At 45.4% G+C, this 18947-nt stretch overlaps 1 protein-coding gene across 3 annotated transcripts in view; it reads left to right on the plus strand.

The window, feature by feature from the left end:
* NDST4 (N-deacetylase and N-sulfotransferase 4) overlaps positions 1-18947 on the plus strand; it is a 2547020-nt gene that overhangs the window by 794306 nt on the left and 1733767 nt on the right. For all 3 annotated transcript variants that reach the window (XM_069631065.1, XM_069631066.1, XM_069631067.1), the window contains one exon: positions 9318-9472. In XM_069631065.1, the coding sequence (XP_069487166.1) occupies positions 9318-9472 (155 nt within the window). The remainder of the gene's footprint in view (positions 1-9317; positions 9473-18947) is intronic.

Consider the following 18947-nt stretch of genomic DNA (forward strand, 5'->3'; position numbering starts at 1 on the left):
TCCCATTATGCCCTATGGGGCAAAAATGGGAATGGGGAAGGGCAATGGGGGAAGGGGGAATTACCGCCCCACCAACCTTGGAATAGGGCGGTAATTCCCCTTTCCACCAAGGTAGTGCCGGTATTTTACCGGCATGGACCAAGGTGCTAACACCACCTTGGTCCACTGCCGTCTGTGTAATGAGGCCCATAATCTTTTTATTTAAAATAAAAAACACTCACCTTACCTCCATGCACCCTTAAAAAGCATCCATGCAGCCGACACGTAGATATGCTGCCTGACAAGAGAGAACTCCTCTCCCATCAGTCAGCGTGATCACGCTGACAACATGAACACACTGGCTGACAGTAGAGGAGTCCTCTCCTATCAGTCAGCGTAGTCACGCTAAGCAACGTGAACATACGGACTGACAAGAGAGAACTCCTCTCCAGTCAGTCAGCGTGATCATGCTGACAACATGAACACACTGACTGACAGGAGAGGAGTTCTCTCCTGTCAGTCAGCATGGTTATGCTGAGCAACGTGAACACACTGACTGACAAGAGAGACCTCCTCTCCCATAAGTCTGCGTGGTCACACTGACAACATGAACACAATGACTGACAAGAGAGAACTCCTCTCCCATCAGTCAGCATGATCATGCTGACAACATGAACACACTCACTGACAGGAAAGGAGCCCTCTCCTGTCAGTCAGAGTGGTCATGCTGAGCAACGTGAACACACTGACTGACAAGAGAGAACTCCTCTATCATCAGTCAGCGTGGTCACGCTGAGCAACGTGAACACCCTGACTGACAAGAGAGAACTCCTCTTCCATCAGTCAGCGTGATCACGCTGACAACATGAACGCACTGACTGACAGGAGAGGAGCACTCTCCTGTCAGTCAGCGTGGTCATGCTGAGCAACGTAAACACACTGACTGACAAGAGAGAACTCCTCTCCCATCAGTCAGCGTGGTCATGCTGAGCAATGTGAACACACTGACAAGAGAGAACTCCTCTCCCATCAATCAGCGTGATCACGCTGACAACATCAACACACTGACTGAGCAACGAGAACACACTTACTGACAAGAGAGAACTCCTCTCCCATCAGTCAGCGTGGTCACGCTGAGCAACGTGAACACACTGACTGACAAGAGAGAACTCCTCTCCCATCAGTCAGCGTGGTCACGCTGAGCAACGTGAACACACTGATTGACCAGAGAGAACTCCTGTCCTGTCAGTCAGTGTGGTCATGCTGAGCAACCTGAACACACTGACTGACAAGAGAGAACTCCTCTCCCATCAGTCAGCGTGGTCATGCTGAGCAATGTGAACATACTGACTGACAGGAGAGGAGTCTTCTCTTGTCATTCAGCATATCCATGTTTTCAGCTGAATGACGGGAGGCAGCAGAGCCCACTTCTGAGCCCTGCTGTCTCCCATTATTTTGCTGTTTGTTGCGGAGCCAAACGGCTTTGCAACAAACAGCAAAATCATTGAGAGCAGACAGCACAGTCCCCCGTGTGAATAAAGGACACGGGAGACTGTGCTGCCTTCCACTTAGGAGAGGGGGCCACAAGGCCCCCGCAAGTGCAAGGCCCGGGGCAGTTTGCCCCCCCTGGACCCACCTCATGACGGCCCTGGAGCTATCCTCCCAGGACGATATTGCCACCTATTGGGTGAACCTGGACTTTCTCAAGTATCGTCCACGTGAACTCATTGCGTGTATGTTGAGAGTTCAAAGTGTTCACCCATTTGGAGCATACTTTTTTTGTTCGAACGCATATTCCCCATATTTGCCATAAAACATAGGAGAAAACTTAGACACTCTTTGGTACAAACATACCCGATTGTGAGCGATGATAAGCAATGTACCATTTGGGCCAATGCAAGACCGACTGGAAACACCTCCTGTGGACAATGTTCAATATGTGCTCAAACTACGAGTAGTACATCCATTCACATTGGTTGGCTAACCCCATGGGTTCAAAGAAACTTTAGTAAATGTAACACGTCTAACTTAATTTACCTGATCGCATGCCCATATGGTTTGAGGTATGTGGTCATGACATCACACCCAGTGAGGACAATAATCCGCTAAAACGGGTCGTGCAGTCAAACAAAAAATGTATGGTGCCAAAGGTTGAACACTTTATCAACTATCACAAGAAGTTCCCTTGGGTAGTACTTGGGAAATTCCAGATTCCCCCGATAATTGGCGAATTTGCTTCCCTTCTGTTCAGAAGAGAAGAACTGTGGAATTTTCAGACTAAGGTAGATATCGCAGGCCTCAGTGAGGCATCTTGCTGGATGATTCTTGCCATGCTTTGAAAGATTGAGGAGATCCCAGTCATTTATTTTGAAAAATGCATGCACTCTATATTTAAAAACAATCGGACTAATGGATTCTGCTTGTCATCTCACACGCACTTTTGCTGATAGTACTGGTGTTCTAGGATCGTTAACAGGTTACGCGTATGCCTAATCCTGCTGATCAGGGACTTGTAAATTACAAAATATAGCAACACAAAACTCAAATGGAATACGTGAACAAATTCCTCCAGGCATGACACCCCTAAGACAGCTTATGTGTGTTTGACTTGTTCAGTCTGAGAAAAGGAAAAAAGAAAAGAATTAAAAAGAACTTGTATCAAAAATTGCATATAACTGGGAATTTATATATTGACACTTAGACGGTTGGATTAAGTCCTACTTCAATCTTGAAACTTTGATGCTATTGCTGTGTTCCTATCATTATATATTTAGTAATGGCATCACTAGTAGATAAAAGTATGCAAAGACATCTTGAAGACTAACAAGCATTTGTGGTTAGTACATTATTACGCAATCACATGACTGAAGATAAAGGTTTAGCTGAGAACGCAGAGTGACTTACACTCGGCTTACAGAAAATGCAGCGCTATATACCTCGAAGGCATCTATAATGTATAAGGTAATAGTCTCGCAAAAGTGAGGAGTGGCTTGATGGGAGGATGTTTGACTAATGTGGTTAAGGTGTGAACTTAATGAATCACCATGCGCTGTGGGCTTCTTGTAGGTGAGCTTGAAGTTCCATGCCTTATGGTTAGGGCTGTACCGAATAGCATATTTAGTATTCGGCCGAATACCCAATAGTTTGTCAACTATTCGGCCGAAGGCGAATATCAAGCCGAATAGTTGCTTTATTTAATAAATCATGTTCTAAACTTTAAAAAACACACGTATTAAAAAAACAAATAAAGCGTCATTTTTAAATGCATTCTATACTTTTATTTCTCTTCATTATAATTAATGTAGCATCTTTATTTAAAGTATAAAAGCCAGAAGTAAAGCAGATTTAACCAAAATGAAGGGACCAAATGTATAGAAGATTGTTGCATATTCAGTGGCAATTAAAGTAGGAGGCTTCACAAATGCAAAAGGACTGCCTTTGTGAATCAGATGAATTGCATTCTCTATCCAGTTGCAAAGTCGATGTGGTCGAGTTTCGAAACTTCTTTGCAGCTCACATAGAAATGTATAAAATGGTTCATGTCGGCTAATGCAGGACCGAAGTCAAGAGGAAATCTCAAATGCGTGAACTCCATCTCACAACTATTCACCCCACCCAAACGAATGCTGCTCACTTTTCGAGTTTCGAAACTTCTTTGCAGCTCACATAGAAATGTATAAAATGGTTCATGTCGGCTAATGCAGGACCCAAGTCAAGAGGAAATCTCAAATGCGTGAACTCCATCTCACAACTATTCACCCCACCCAAACGAATGCTGCTCACTTTTCACTTATCCTAGCCACTCTTTCTCGTCAATACACAAACAAATGCAACTTATAATGTCCTGATAAAATATCAGATAATGTTAAACTCAAGACTCAAGTCCTTAAAAAAAGAAAAGGTGGGACTATGACGTACTCAATGTGAAGTGACATGACATGAACTGAAAGTATCTATGCACATTTCTTTCAGTTTGTTTTTGCCAACTGAAAAAAGTGCACTATGCATATAAACATTTGCCAAAAGAAAGTTGTTCCTGTATTGTTGCAGGCTAAGTATAAAAGATGAGCACCTTTTTTGTCTAAGAATCTGTAACAAAACATTGCAATATAAGATATTTTTCAGCTGTGTGATAGCAATTTGTCTGGTCTAATTCTATTCAATTTTGCAAACTGAAGTCTATAATTGCCTTTCTGAGTTCATGTTGGATTGTATTCAAATGAGAATATCAAAGTATTTGGCAAGAGCGGAATAGTTAGATACCTTTATATACTGGCCTTCTATCCTCTCAGTATTTATGGGTCCTGATGAAAGAGGCATAGAAGCATTTGAATAGTCCGCTGAAACCGGTTGACTGTGTTTTGATGGGCTGTCCATGCGTTTTTCGCAAACCTAACATGAAATAATAATGTTTAATCATTTTTTTAGTTCAACGATTGATAGATTCTGATTGGTACCCTAAAGGAGCAGATGAGAGCGAGTAATAAAGTTTGAGTTTTGTACTCCCCCTGACCAACTACCAGAGGATTTTTAGCTTTGGTTTTTGCCTGATATTTCACAATTGCTTATATTGTTTCGCTAGACTGGAATAGTTTAGGTTCAGTGTCTCTTCTATCCCCTTACACTAGATATGCAGTGCACCATCGCCCCCAGGAATAGGAATTAGGCAGGGGAAAGTTAGCTTTTCTAGGGTGCTAGCTAAGCTAGCATAAAGCTGTTAATAAAAAAAGATGTAAGCAGGTGTATAGATCAACATCCGCTTTGTGTTAGAAGAGTTTGTTTCATGACAGTGGCTCAAAGATGGCTGCATCAATGACAACATTCTGATGGATCTTTAAAAGTCCAGTGATATGACTTGTTTTTATGTTGTTTAAAAAATGGACAAAAACATATTAGGGTCATAGATTAGGACCCACAAGAGCAATGTGGCCATAGCTCCAGATCTAGCTGGCTGCCTTTCTGGAGAGAAGGTAGTTAGCATTGCTGTTCACGTTTATCTCACGTACCGGAGCTATACAGTCTGTATGCAGCACCATAGAGAGGAGGTGCTAAATTGCTTTTAAAAGTTCTGCCAGCTCTGTGTGAAGCCTATCACTGGGAGACAGACACCCCTACGTTAATGGCGGCCGTTCTGAAGTCATGAATTAGACTAATGGGGATTACCAGTCAGAAATCTTTCATTTCATGTGAGCAAAATTCATTTTCTGCTCGACTGTAATGTGCGTGTGAGAAATATCAAGAGGCATATAAAACGTACCAAAATAGAACAAAGCTTCTTAATGAGTTGAGGCCTGCCAGTGCCTCCATTAGGAGTCTGGTCGCAATCCGCAGTGAACGATGCATCTGGGGTCTGGAGCTAGTACTCTGCATGGACTGCGCCGCTGTCATCTATCCGCTGCAAACATTGTCAATGATTTGCAACCCCAGGAAACACATTGTTCACTCATTATAAATAAAATATGCTTGGGTGTTCTTAATTACAGTAAATGTCGGTTGTTTGCCCAAAGAGACCTTTCCGGCAAGATATCCATGGTGCTTTATTGCTGTGAGAGAGCAGAGTGCCTCTCCAGGACTCGGCACATTGAAAACTAAGAAAGCTGGTTGTTTTCAACAGTTTAGGGTTAGAATGTGCCATATGTTTAATGCATCCGTTTTAATGAAGAAATATTTGAAGTAATAGACAATGCCTAAACCCGCCAATCTTTTAGGTTTATCCCAGCAAAGCCTGTGCTTTCGCCATTCGTGTCAGTGTCCCCAGGCTGCCTTGAATATATGATAATGGTTCTCATTTTGCCATAAGGGATGCTTCTTCCACACCCATAATATGTGTATTCACCGAGGACCAATGATGACATTTCATTAAGTTTATCAGGACGATTGCATGTGACCTGGCTGCAAAACTGTAAGGGGGAGCTATATCTTGTTCCTGTTGTGTGTAGCCCAGTTTCTGTCCATGCTCCGTCTTCTACTACATTAAAGTCACTCCTTAGTTCGGAATCCCTCTGAAACTGACCTCTAGTCACTAGACTTCGACTCCTTCCTTTCCTTACATCAGCTGAGGCTCCTCCCACAGATGTGGACAGCAGAATGGGGGCCTCTGCAATTCAATTTCCTGCAACCCTTTCCCGCTACAATGGGCCTCACTAATGCCCACGTGTCGCCATTGTATATTTGATACACACTAAGATAACGTAATTAGCCGTTTCTTAAAGAAGTTAATTGTTTCAAACCAAGGAGATGTGGGTGGAACCCAGACACAAACCAGCTGTGAGGCATTTCTTATAAAGTTCAGATTACTCTATGTAGATGTATTTCCAGTTCCCAGGTATTCTTGAGAAACATGAACATAAGACCATCCACCGGCCATCCTCCCTCATCCTTTCCAGTTCATTCTCCTTAGCTGTCAATCACACCTGCACTCAGGACAAACACATGCATCCAAACCAAGATCTAACAATAACACAATCAGTATGTATACAACTTTTTTTTGGAATTGTTCAAAAGAATTAATTAAGGTACATAAAGCCATCTAAACAGGCATTGGGGAATGAAACCAGGTACAATATAATGATACGATATAAAAAGAAAGCTCAGTCACCATATATACATCATATCATAACATTAAATAAAGTAATAGAAATTTAGAAAGCCGTTTTTATATATCTACTCAAACAGTTCATCACTTAAAACCGAAATATTAAAAGACATCCTCTACCCAGTGATCTTCATCTATACACAGAGCCTCTGGAAGGCCTCATAGCCACAAACAACATCCACATCCACCAATACCCAGATGACACACAGCTATACCTCAAGATGGACTCCATCAAGGACATCAGTAGGCTCAAAACCTGCCTCTCACTGATCCAGTCTTAGATGTCCAGTGCATACTTGAAGCTCAACCGTTCCAAGACTGAATTCCTACTCCTTAACAACAACGCCGAACACCCATATGTACAGACCTGGCTATCAACCATGAACCGTGGGGGCTTCACACTCATGCTCACCTCCTGCACCAAGTCCTTCGGGTTCCACAACGGCTAACACCTCTCCTTCAAGCCACACATAGCTAAGCTTCGGTCAGCTTTAGATCCACTGTTCAAGCACTGGTCCTATCCCACCTAGATGGGGGCAATTCCCTGCACGAAGGCATCCCATCGTCTACCCATGTGCCCCTGAGAAGTGTCCTACACATGGCTGTGGTACGACCACATCACCCCAGCCCTCATCAACCTTCACTGGCTCCCTCTGCACACACAAATCATGTAAAGTCTTGCTGCATCATCTATAAGGCAGTCGCCCTCAAGTCATCCAGCTATCTCGTGGAGAAACTAAGCATCTCCGGCGGACAGCGCACCGCCAAAAGCCAGGACACGTGCAGACTTGAAATCTGCTGCAGCAAAAAGGAAAGGACCAGAAAACAAGCCTTCTCTGCCTACGCCCCAAGACTATGGAACCTCCTCCCTGTCAGCATCAGACTCGCCCCATGCCCCTACGATTCAGGAAATAACTCAAGACCCACCTCTTCAAGGAGTCCCTCCTCCTCAATAACCAGGCCATCACATCACCCCGCGCGCCTCCTGACTTGCTAGACACTGTTCAACCGCTCTCGTCCCCGCCACCCTGTACAGCTGTACCCCTCCTCTCTGCCACTCTGTATCCTGCCTCCCACTGTATATCTGCTCTGTTGTTACCACTGAAAGGCACTCAATTATGTCTCTGCACTGTTGTATACGTCTACAAAGCACTCCGTTGTGTATCTCTATTATTGTATACCTCTGTAAAGCGAGCCTCAGTCAGCGTTCAATAAATGCCATAATAATAATCGTAATAATAATAATAATAATAATAACAACAATAATAATAATACTAATAATTAAAAGAAACTGGGAGACATTTCCTAACATGAAAATATCTTAAAATTGAAATCAATTGTTACCTGCAGAGGTGCGCATATTATGCACAGAGGATAAAAAACGTGGGCTTGACTCCACCTTATTGGGACTAAAGGGGGCTTGGCTGTTTAGCAGTCATTCATGGTTGCTTCAAACGGCAATACATTTAAACTGAAAAATTGGAATCGAAGCCTGGTCAAAGCTCAAAGTTCATACAAATTCAATGACAAGTTTAAATATGGCTATGCCTATAAACGAAAGAAAATGATCCTCTAAGTGTTTTACATCTAGGGCCATTCCATCCTCCATGTTCCTCCTTGCAGTAACACTCAGCTTCATAATGAACTTTTTAAATTCCATCTTGGAATACACACAGCTGGTGGACCACAAACAGAAACATACATGCACATAGCATTTTTACAGGCGGTAGTTACAAACATTAGCACTCAGGTTCACTACACGTAAATCTGCGGATACACAACACGATTCATTGATTGAATAACAAAATTAAAAAAGCATATGCATGGGGGAAACAATTAGCCCTTCGACATATTGCGGTTGCTTTTCTATTACATATCTTGAACTATTGGTTCACTCATGTTTTTAACTGTTATGCCTGACCCTGCTGTTCTTTTCATGCTGCTTCGAGAAGGAAGTACTGTTAAGCACTTTATGGCAACAGCTAACTAAGGCCATCAATTCCTTTGTTTGTATGGGACATTTCTCCATGCAAATGAGGGAATGTTCCTTCCAGAACGTGCTACTGTAAATGCTGCAAATGTAATCTATCACTGCCATATTCAAGTGTGGACAAGTCCAGTAATAGCCTCATAGGTTAAGCCTCAGGGCCGTTTCCATCACGTTTTGCCTCAGAACACAGAGGGTGATAGCTGTTAGTACACCGAGGCTCCGACCTGGCAGCTGAGAGTTGTTTGTATTTTTTTTAATGGGAAACCAGGTTCATGATATTTTCCCATAAAAACTACACATTAAAAATGTCTGCTGGAAAAAAGGGACAGTGTCTGTCTGACAGAGCCTGAGAGGGAGGTCACTACAGTCAGGTAGGTGGGGTATGGAGGTGGTGGGGAAGAGAGGAGCAGGCATGGCCTGGTCTACAGTCAGAAAAAGATGGCAGACAGAGGAGAGGCAGTGGCTGGCCATAGAGGAATGTGGGTGCTTACTGGGGGTTCACACCCATGTTCCAGACTGTCAGAGTGGGCGTCACCTGGGTTGCTAATTGATATTACAGAAGTCGTCTTCAACCTGATATATGAAAGCGGGCCTTCTGCAGCATATACCGTATAATTTGTTGTTTGCCCAATGGTGCACTTTTAATAATGCTGTCCCTGATCTCTGTGAACCAATAAAAATCTTAATATTGCAAACAGCTTCCCATTCTCGCTCTTCTTCATGACAGCTCCATATTTCTAAATTGCTTTTCAGGAACCGTTGAGGAGGATAAAGGTGACGACCTGCTGCTGGGGTCAGTGGATGAGTTCTGGTGGTTTCCACACATGTGGAGTCATATGCAGCCGCACCTCTTCCACAATGAGTCATCACTGGTGGAGCAGATGCTTCTCAACAAGGAATTTGCACTAGTGAGTAAAACCTATAAAGTCTTGGTTAACTGTGACAACCCAGATAGAAACAGCTCGATGGTGATTGTTATTTTCTTTGAAAATTATTATAAGCCTAAAGATAATTACCACAAGATGATTTATATGACTGATACTATAGGTGTCAATAGGGCCTATGTTGGCAAATGTTTGTGCCCCTTGATGGCAACACAGTCCATGTTTCACTTATAAATGTTGTGCTCCATAAAAATACTTGATCATATATGTGTACATGTGTATGTGACATAATGTAATGTCAGTGGTTTTGTATAGCACCTGTGGTGAGTCAGACACACTGAGGACATTTCAAATGATTCTTTATTAAATAATATAAGAAGGGCCCATCAATCCCTATCACTATGGGGATTTTCACTACCTACCAAACTTAACTACGTGTGCTCATCTGGATACTTTTCTCAATGTGATTAAGTCGCTGAGGGAGTCGCAGTCCTTGCAGTCATCCCTCTCTCCTGGTCCTGATTCTACCTGCAGTCTGTCTACAGTCTCTACTGAAAAGGGATCCTCTACATAAAGTCCTCCCTGCCGCGGAGCGGCCGCGGAGCCAGTCGCTGAGGGAGTCGCAGTCCTTGCAGTCCCTGCAAGTCCCAGCGAGCAGCGACGGGAAGGGAGGTAGGATGGAAACCTCCCCATTGCTCAATCTGATGAATCTTCGGTCGGGGTAGGGAGAAGGGGGGAAAAGACTTCTAAGAAGCTCAAAACCCAGCAATATCTCGAAAAAGGCGCCCAAACCCCCACCACACCCGACAAGGTCCCACTCATTCCAATCCTCACCCGAGCAGTGGGCGGCTAACCTCACAAATCTGAGTCCAACTTCGGATCAGAGACATGAATGGGAGATTACCTCTCTTCTCCCCGAGCCACCTCCGATTGAGCTTTCCTCCCCGCCTAGCTGCCAAAGACTTCGAACTACTTCCGATCCCCTGGGGCCGGAGCGCAGCCAAACGCCAGTAAACACAACACCGACTTGCAGCAAGCACCTTTGGTGAGGATCCCGACAGCTCCGATCGTTCAGCTGCATCTCATGAAGACGCCAACCATGCCCGGAGACGCAACCTCGACACTTCGGCTTGAACCTGCATCTCCAGGCGCGAACGGCTCCCGTGGCTCGCTGCCAGCACAGGGTCGAAGGGGGACGCCGACAGCGGACGACCTGGAGCGCGGCCTTCCGAGCGCGGGGCTGAGTGTCCCCTGTGTTGGATGCGCCCCGGGGGCTCCGCTCGCGGCCCCCCGGGGGCGTTCACGAAGAATCCTATCTGTACCTTGAGTGCCTCGGGGCCGTCGCCTTTGCTCGCGGAACCGTTGGAGTTTGGGGCATCGGCGGTGGAGGGGGAGTAGAAACAGCTCTCGTAATCACGGCCCTGATCCACGCCTCTCCTGAAAGAGCTCCACCCACGGCAAGTCCAGGTACTATGGCTTCAGCCTTCAACTCAACCGGCCCACTGGGCACTAATGGCGAGAGAATTCTGACAACGGAAGGGGAGTGGGCAGAGATTGAGGAGGTGAATAGCATTCCCTCCCCCACGCCACCCCACATGCGAGGCCACTCGACTTTCAAGCAGAAAGCCAATCTCACCCGAACATCAACAAAAAAAAAAAAAAAGCAAAAAAACACAACATCAAAAAACAACGAAACCACCACAAGTCTCTTAACCCACAAGTCCACACTGAACTCCTCGCAACAACAACTACAACAAAAAAAAAACCAACACCAAAGCTAGGCAGAGTGGCCCTGTGAAGACAGCACACGGCAAAAATCAGCTGGGTATGACGGTGAAAGTCTTCTTTAACCGCCTGGGTAAAAGAAAACTTGCCATCGATGCAGAAATCTCGGACGCAGACATTCTCGAAGCAATCACTGACCCAGCTCCTTCCTCTAAACTGAGGAAAACAGAGGGAAGCATGGGCCTCAGGCAGCCCCCACGGATAGAAACCCAGCCTCTTGGCCTAAACAGCGAGAACCAGCCAATCCTGGGTACACCCCCACTCAGCGCAACAGAGGACGCATCAATGGGCTGTAACGAACGGGGAGGCTCAGACCCCCAGCATTTCAGTGAAACCATCTCAATACCCGCGATTGAGAACCCTGACGCTGCAACTCCGAGCACACTGAGGAACTCCCCGCCCTCTAGTACTCAGTCCGAGAAGACAGACTCGTCAGTGCTCCTCCCCAACTCAAGCAACCAGGGTGCTAAGAATGATCGACCCCCCTTCCAGCACCAAACACCACAGTCCCCGGGACCGGCTAGCCCCCGGATTCATGCGCCCCATCTCCGGACTTATAAAGAAGCCAATCCAGCCAGAACCAAGGCAACGCCGAAGGTCCGCAGCTGGGTTACCGAGGGCAGCATCATGCCAAACCTCAGAGGAACCCCCATTTCAGACAGAGGGGACAAGTCTAAATCCTCGGGCCCCCCTTGACAAAAAACACCAGGAGGCAGCAAACCAGAAACTGAACAAACATTGCGCCCTCACACCCCACCAAGTGGCGCAACAACTATCGCTGGACGAGATCTTTGCAACACCAATCAAAGCCAGAAGAACCAGCGAGGTGGCTCCACAAAGTAAACAGGAGACTCCTGGCAGGAAACATGACTCCTTAGCCGTCATGTCAGCAATAACAATAGCTCTCGCCCCCTTCTGCAAGCTCTACGAGGCATTGAGCGATTCACTGAAAGATCAGACCACCCTACTAGCAATGACCCACACCAAATTGCTTTTCCTTGAAGGGTATATAACAGCCCTGGAGGTCCGCACAAACGACAAGATCACACCTGTTTCAGAGTGCTCCTTAGTGTACACGGGACAGGACAGGCAGGTACCAAAGACCCACTTAAGGACAAACACCACCTCTCAAACAGAACCCCGTTGCCCACCGAGGGGCACGGCAGAAAACCTGTCCACAACTCTAAAACAAAAGCGGGAAGGGAACTATGCGCTTTTCAGCGTGCCTCCAATCAACCCTAAGCCTATCCCGATGACAACAAAAGCACTGGTAGCAACACCGGATAGCTCGATCCCCACAAGGGAAGCCTGGACGGTCCCGGCGGCAAAGTCAACTCGCCCCCAGGGTGTTAAGAACAGGACCACAACCCCTGGGTCCGACCCTTCACAAATTGTACTAACTCTCGGAGTCCCGCCTAGGTCAATCTCGGCAATCGACCGGCCCTCCCAAAAGCTGACGGCTAAGAACAAAACACCACCGGGTACAGCACCCGCTTCAATCGAAAAACCGCCTGACAACCAGCCTCCTTCAACATCACCTAAATCGGTTGAAGACTTTCTGAGGGACAAGGTCGCAATGAACATCTCCCAGCACTTGAACACAACGGTCGACTCAGACCTTGTAGACCTAACATCTGATAAAGTCTATTCTCCCATCCAGCCACAGGCGGGGAGAAATGGGAGCCTGGGACCTTTACACCCCAGGTCGAGCCCCCGGGCAAGACCAAACAAAGAGACCCACCCGAAACAGCCCTCCAAACAAAAAACAGTCGCTCCCCTGGCGGAAACATCAAGAACCTGAGGGAAGAGAACCCGGTCGAGGTCCCGTGAAAATCAAAGAGACCATGGAAGACCGACAACAACTCACCTCCTAAACAAACAGACAACACAAAGACCAGAGCCGCAAACAACGACGTACAAGCTTGAACAGAAGGCCTGGAACAAAGATTTTCAAACTTTGAACAGAAACACCATACTTAGAATCTCCAGAAAAACAAACACGCTAAAAAAATTGAGGTCAGACGATCTGGCACTGGTAGAACCGTACCACAAAAAGGCAATAGCAAAAGCATACATACACCTAAAACCGTCCTTCCAGATAAAAGACTTTGAGGAGGTCCAAAGAGAGCTACACAAGCACGGAATCAGGATACTTGACTGGGCGGAGAACAGAGGTGATGCATCATGGTGGAGAGAAAAGTCCAGAACTCTGCAACCGAGATGCCAACTAACTCCAAACCGGAGGAGACTTCATTAAGACTCCTATTCACGCACTCCTCGATGGAGAGCAAAGAAAATAGTCTCCCTGCCAAGACCACATCACATAACTAACCAAGAGAATACTAACTCAGCACCTTTCCGGAGAAACCCACCCCAAAATGCCCTCGAGCACAACAATGCGAGAGAACGAGATTTAGATCACAACTTCCACATGGAAGCCAGGGCCAAAGAAGTAAGGGTGGTAACAGCAAAGGCGACAGAGCAAAAGCGGCAGCACTACACCCAAGTTAGAACTCGAGATTCCAAATCCCGGGACGTGCAATCATCCCCAAAACGAACCAACGACAGAATCAGAGAACACCCAACGTTACAGGAGGATCAAAACACAAGGACCTCGTTCTGGCCCAGGCTGCCGAACGTTTTTTCACTATCCTCGAAAAAAAATAGAAACCCGAGGCCCCCGCAGCAGGGCCGGACCGGGCAAATGGAGAAGAATCCCCCGGGGCTGCAGTTAACAACCTCAAACTAGGATCTTGGAACACGTGTAGGTTCAAACATCTGACGCAAAGAGGAGGAATCAACCTAGGACAGTTTGACATCTTGATCCTACAAGAAACATGGCTTCCGGAGGTTCCAGCTCCTGATGGCTTTGAAATTGTGCTCGCGCCGGCTGTGAAAAGCCGCCTCGGCCGGCCATCATCAGGAATTCTCCTGGCGGCCCGAGCGGGCAGCGGAATCAGCATATCAAAAGTTCTAGAAACCTCGAAACATCATCTGGTTGCCACCATGTCGTGGGACAACAAACCAGCACGGGATAAACCAAAAAAAGATGCGGGTTTGATGGTCATCCTAGGAATCATTGTGGTGTACTGGAACCCTCAAGTAATTTCGGACGCAAAGTTCCTCAAACTGATCGAAACAGCAATCGACACCCTCCGTGTGGATGAAAACACAGCCCACATAATAATATGCGGAGATTTAAACGCAACCTGTCAGACAAGAACGGCATGGCCAAGAGCAGCGAACCGAAAGAGCAAATCTGAAGACAGAGGAGCCCAATGGAACGACTTGATGGCGTCGAGGGCTTCTCAATATGGCCCAGTCCTTCCCCAACCCAAACAGACTCCCGAGATGGGAAAGAATGAATAAGTCTGCTACAATAGATTACATCTTCATATCCCCAGAAACACAGATGGTGATGTCCTCTTTTGACGTGATCGAAACCGAAGCGAGTGACCACAACTTACTCCAAGCCACTTGGAACTCATTCAGAGGAAAAAACACCTTGTTGGGCTACTCGGTCGAAAGCAACAACCAAGGGGCCCGCCTCAGACTAACGGAAGAACGCATCGCCCATCTAACATCAAAATACAGAGCGGGCGGTCCATCAACAGACTACCAACCACTCTTAAGTCCCTTCAAAGTCACCTCGAAAGGGACAAAATCCACGGCCTGGACCAAATCTCACAACTTCGATAAACAGGTGGTGGAAAGAAGGGCAGTACTAAGAAGACTAAGATGGTGGATCAAAACTAACTACTCGGAAGCTATGGAAGAAGAACTGACAGTGGAAACGAAAAAATACAAAACCTGGATAAAAAAACACCGCATAACCTTATATCAAAATGACTCAGAAGCCATGTTGAAAAAGGGGGCCGGAAAAGACGCCAGAGAATTCTGGAAACTGCTAAATCAAGCGGGTCCGCAAACCAAATAATCCCCCGTAACGCAGTAAGTGAAGAAAACTGGAAAACTTACTTCACCGATCTGTTTCAGGAACCACCATCAGCGCCACCCTCAACTCAAGCTGAGGCTGAAACAGAGTGGGTCAACGTTTCTGACAAAGAAGACATCCAAGACGCACTCAGAAAACTCAAAGCCTCGCGAGCACCCGGCCCAGACGGGATCACAAATACCGACTTGAAATCTCACGCTGAAAATTGGGTCCCCTTCATCAGCCAGGTGTTCAGCAACTGCTCAACCACTAGATCCATCCCGAGGTCCTGGACTTCTGCCATAGTGGTCCCTATCTATAAAAAGGGAGCAAAGTCAAACCCACAGAACTAGCGACCAATCGCACTCCTGGACACAATCGGGAAGATATATGGGTCACTGCTGCTAAAACGATTCCAAAAATGGGCGAGGGCAGCACCTTGTGCAGACCCATTTCAAGCAGATTTCAAGAAAAACTCATCCGCCACGGTAAACATCATGCTACTTAGCATTATCAAAAGCAAGACCATTCAATCCAGATCAAGAGTCTTTCTCTCGTTCATAGACCTATCGCAAGCATTTGACCTGGTGGATCGAACAAAGCTATGGGAGAAGTTACCAGCATGGGATTGTCCCCCGAGCATCCTCGCCCCAATAAAAGCCCTCCACAAGGCCACCACCATGAGGGTCAAGCTAAACCAGCAGGGCCTACTCCCAGGAGAGATCCCGACCAATTGAGGTGTGAAACAGGGGTGCCCGTTGGCACCAGAACTCTTCATAGCCTTCATTGGTGACCTGAAAGAAATAAACAAGAGTTCCAGATCATTCCCCCCCAAAATAGGCAACGTGCCAACAGCACAGTTGCTATACGCCGATGACATCACCTTACTGGACAGAACAGAAATCGGTCTCCAGAGACAAATGACGGACCTGGCAGACTACATCAAGCAGGCAAACCTTCTTATAAATAAAGCAAAAACAAAAGTCCTCATACTGGAAAAAAAACCCAGAAGACTGAAGCGCTTCAACTGGAGCCTGGAAAAAGTCAACGTCGAAACAGTGAAAAACTTCAGATACCTGGGAATAATAATAGACAGCACTCCCACAGACTCAGCCATGCAAAAAGATCTTTGGAGGAAAACCAGATTACTGACCTCCCAAGCCCGACTTCGGGCGTTTCTCACTGATACCTACGATAAGGTTCTACAAAGCTAAGGTTATACCTGCCTTGATTTATGGAGCGGAGGCGATGACAGCTATTCCAATGACAATATGGAAAAAACTCGAGGGGTTCTTTTGGAAAGCAGTCCTGAACCTGCCGAATTCCACCCAGATCGAAGCAATCAGGCGCGAACTGGGCCTCTCTTCACTGAGTGCCAAAGTGAACCTAGCGAGCATATCCTTGTATAGGAAAACAATCCTTCCCGACGCGCCCCGCCTCTACAACCTAATAGACCTGGAGATCAAAGCAGGGACTTGCAGGTTGATTGTCAAATGGGCCGAGCAGATACAATCGCAGTTGGCCGAAATTGGATGCTCCAACGAAGACCTCATCAAGAACCCCAACAAAATTTAAAAAAAACTGGAAGAGGCGGAATGGATTGACACCCAAGAGCGCGCCAAAGGAAACAAAACACTGGCTCTTTTTCCCCAAACCCCAAAGAAGTTAAATCAAACAACACAACTATTCAGAAGATTCCCACGCAAACCATTACGGCAATTCCTCCTAAGAGCACGTTTAAACTTGCTACATACCAACGAGATCCTGTTCTTGAGAGGTCAGTCACCCTCCAAAACCTGCCGCTTATGCAAAGCCGACACAGAAACAATTAGACATCTGCTACTCCAATGTCCTGGGACAACACGCTCGACAATCCTATCTACTCCCACCTCCTGGAAACCCATGTCGTGAGTGAAGAGGAAACATGGTGGGTCCATCTAATCAGCGGCCAGAAGACAAACTGGTCTATTGCAGCGGCAAAAATCTTACAGGACGCCTTAGCGCAGTGCTCACAAGGGGTGTCTGCCAAAGTCACCGTCTAATCAAAGCAAAATCAAGCATTTGTTAAAATCCAGAAAGATGGATAAACACAATAAATAACAATAATGTAATCGCAGGTAACTGAGCCCAAGCCCTCCGAAAAAATATAGATATCTGATCTGGTATCATCTTCCGCTTGCCTGATCGAAAGCAATCGTGCAATTGAGTCTTTATTTTTCTCACAAACTTGCGTCTGCAAATAAGAAGGAAAATACTGACCCATGGGGGACAATTGAGACATGACTCCTGCAAGTGATTCTTTTGATTTGTTCATGTATTATGTTGTATAATATGCAGGTTGCATTTTGGTAGGAATTTCCAATAAACAGTGGGGGTTTTTTTGGAGCGATTGTGTAGGCACCAGTTCACTTCTGAAGCATGTTCCGCCATAGTGGTGTTTTATATAATCATCTGATATACAGGATTCAACATCAATGTTTGCAATCTTGGCCGAAACACATCCTGCCCTTAGCAACTATGCGATTGGCAGCAAATCACTTGTAGCAAAATCCTCTTCTTGGTGTACTCTCCCTTTATTAATAAAAATATTTTTTATTAGTTTAATGAAAAGGAACCCAGCTCATTCTAAGATGATTCAAAATACAAATTAATTAATATTGCCATTTAATTGCTTTATGATGTGTCACTATAAATTACGTTGTTGAAGAGCTGTATCCAGTATGTTACGCATGTCAGCATACTCGAGTGCTGTTATACAGTTGAATCTTGTAAAGCAATTGGACTTTAATATGTTTGCCTAATCATCTGTTATATATAATTTTTATTACATTAATAACATGTTGTTTTTATATAATGGGAGTCTTTGCTGTAATACCACATACTCACACCTAGCAAATTGAGATTGTAAAAGATGTATTACGCTATATATCAAATGAGTTCAAAATGAATAGCTGGTCATTTGTCTGTACAAAGAGAATTGTGTAGCCAATTAACTTTACTTTCCCTGCTTTTCGTGAGTATACAAAGAGCTCTGGTGTGTTGTTTATGAAATATTTTCAATATCAATATATTAATTTCCTGAATCTCTGTGCCTGAATAACCGTTTAGATTATGTTTATGTGGTGAAAGATTATGTTTTAATTAAAATGGCATCTCTCGATTTTTTTAAAATATCAGCATTGTAGGAAAATATTTTAGAAGACGCTAAAGTGCACATATTTTTAGTTTAAATGGATCAGCACTTGTGTTCAGATTCACACCGTTACATGCGTGAATTAGCACAGAAATGCGGCTCGTGATTTGCAAATGGAGGGAGGTTTTGTTTTGTTTTCTGCCAGTTCCGCTTTTGCATGCCACCCATCTTATAAGAGCCACTAAATAGCTGCAGATCAGTGGCATTCAAGGCTTGGATCTTTATTAGAGTCTTCTCTGGCTCTTTTGTTTGGCATAGAAGAATACTTCCGTGACAAAAAAGAATGGCATGTTCAAATGTGGCTCTCGGCTACTGCAGGAATGCTTGGACTGAAATCAATGGCGTCACTGTCAACTACATATGGACTTCGGTATGGATGGTTTTAGAAAAGCGTTTGGTGCAGCTTCTGTTTGATCATTCTAGATCAGTTTAGTAATAAGTGCACATTTTTAGGGTTAAAACGTACTACACTTCTTTGCGCCTTTGTTTGTGTACAATGGAGCCCATTCAGGGACGTCATTGCACCAAAATGCCAGGGGTAGCGGAAGTTACATCACACAACCGCTGACCTCTGATGATATCACAGG

This window comes from Ambystoma mexicanum, chromosome 6q (assembly GCF_040938575.1).
Source record: "Ambystoma mexicanum isolate Mex_15411 chromosome 6q, UKY_AmexF1_1, whole genome shotgun sequence".
NCBI lineage: Eukaryota > Metazoa > Chordata > Amphibia > Caudata > Ambystomatidae > Ambystoma > Ambystoma mexicanum.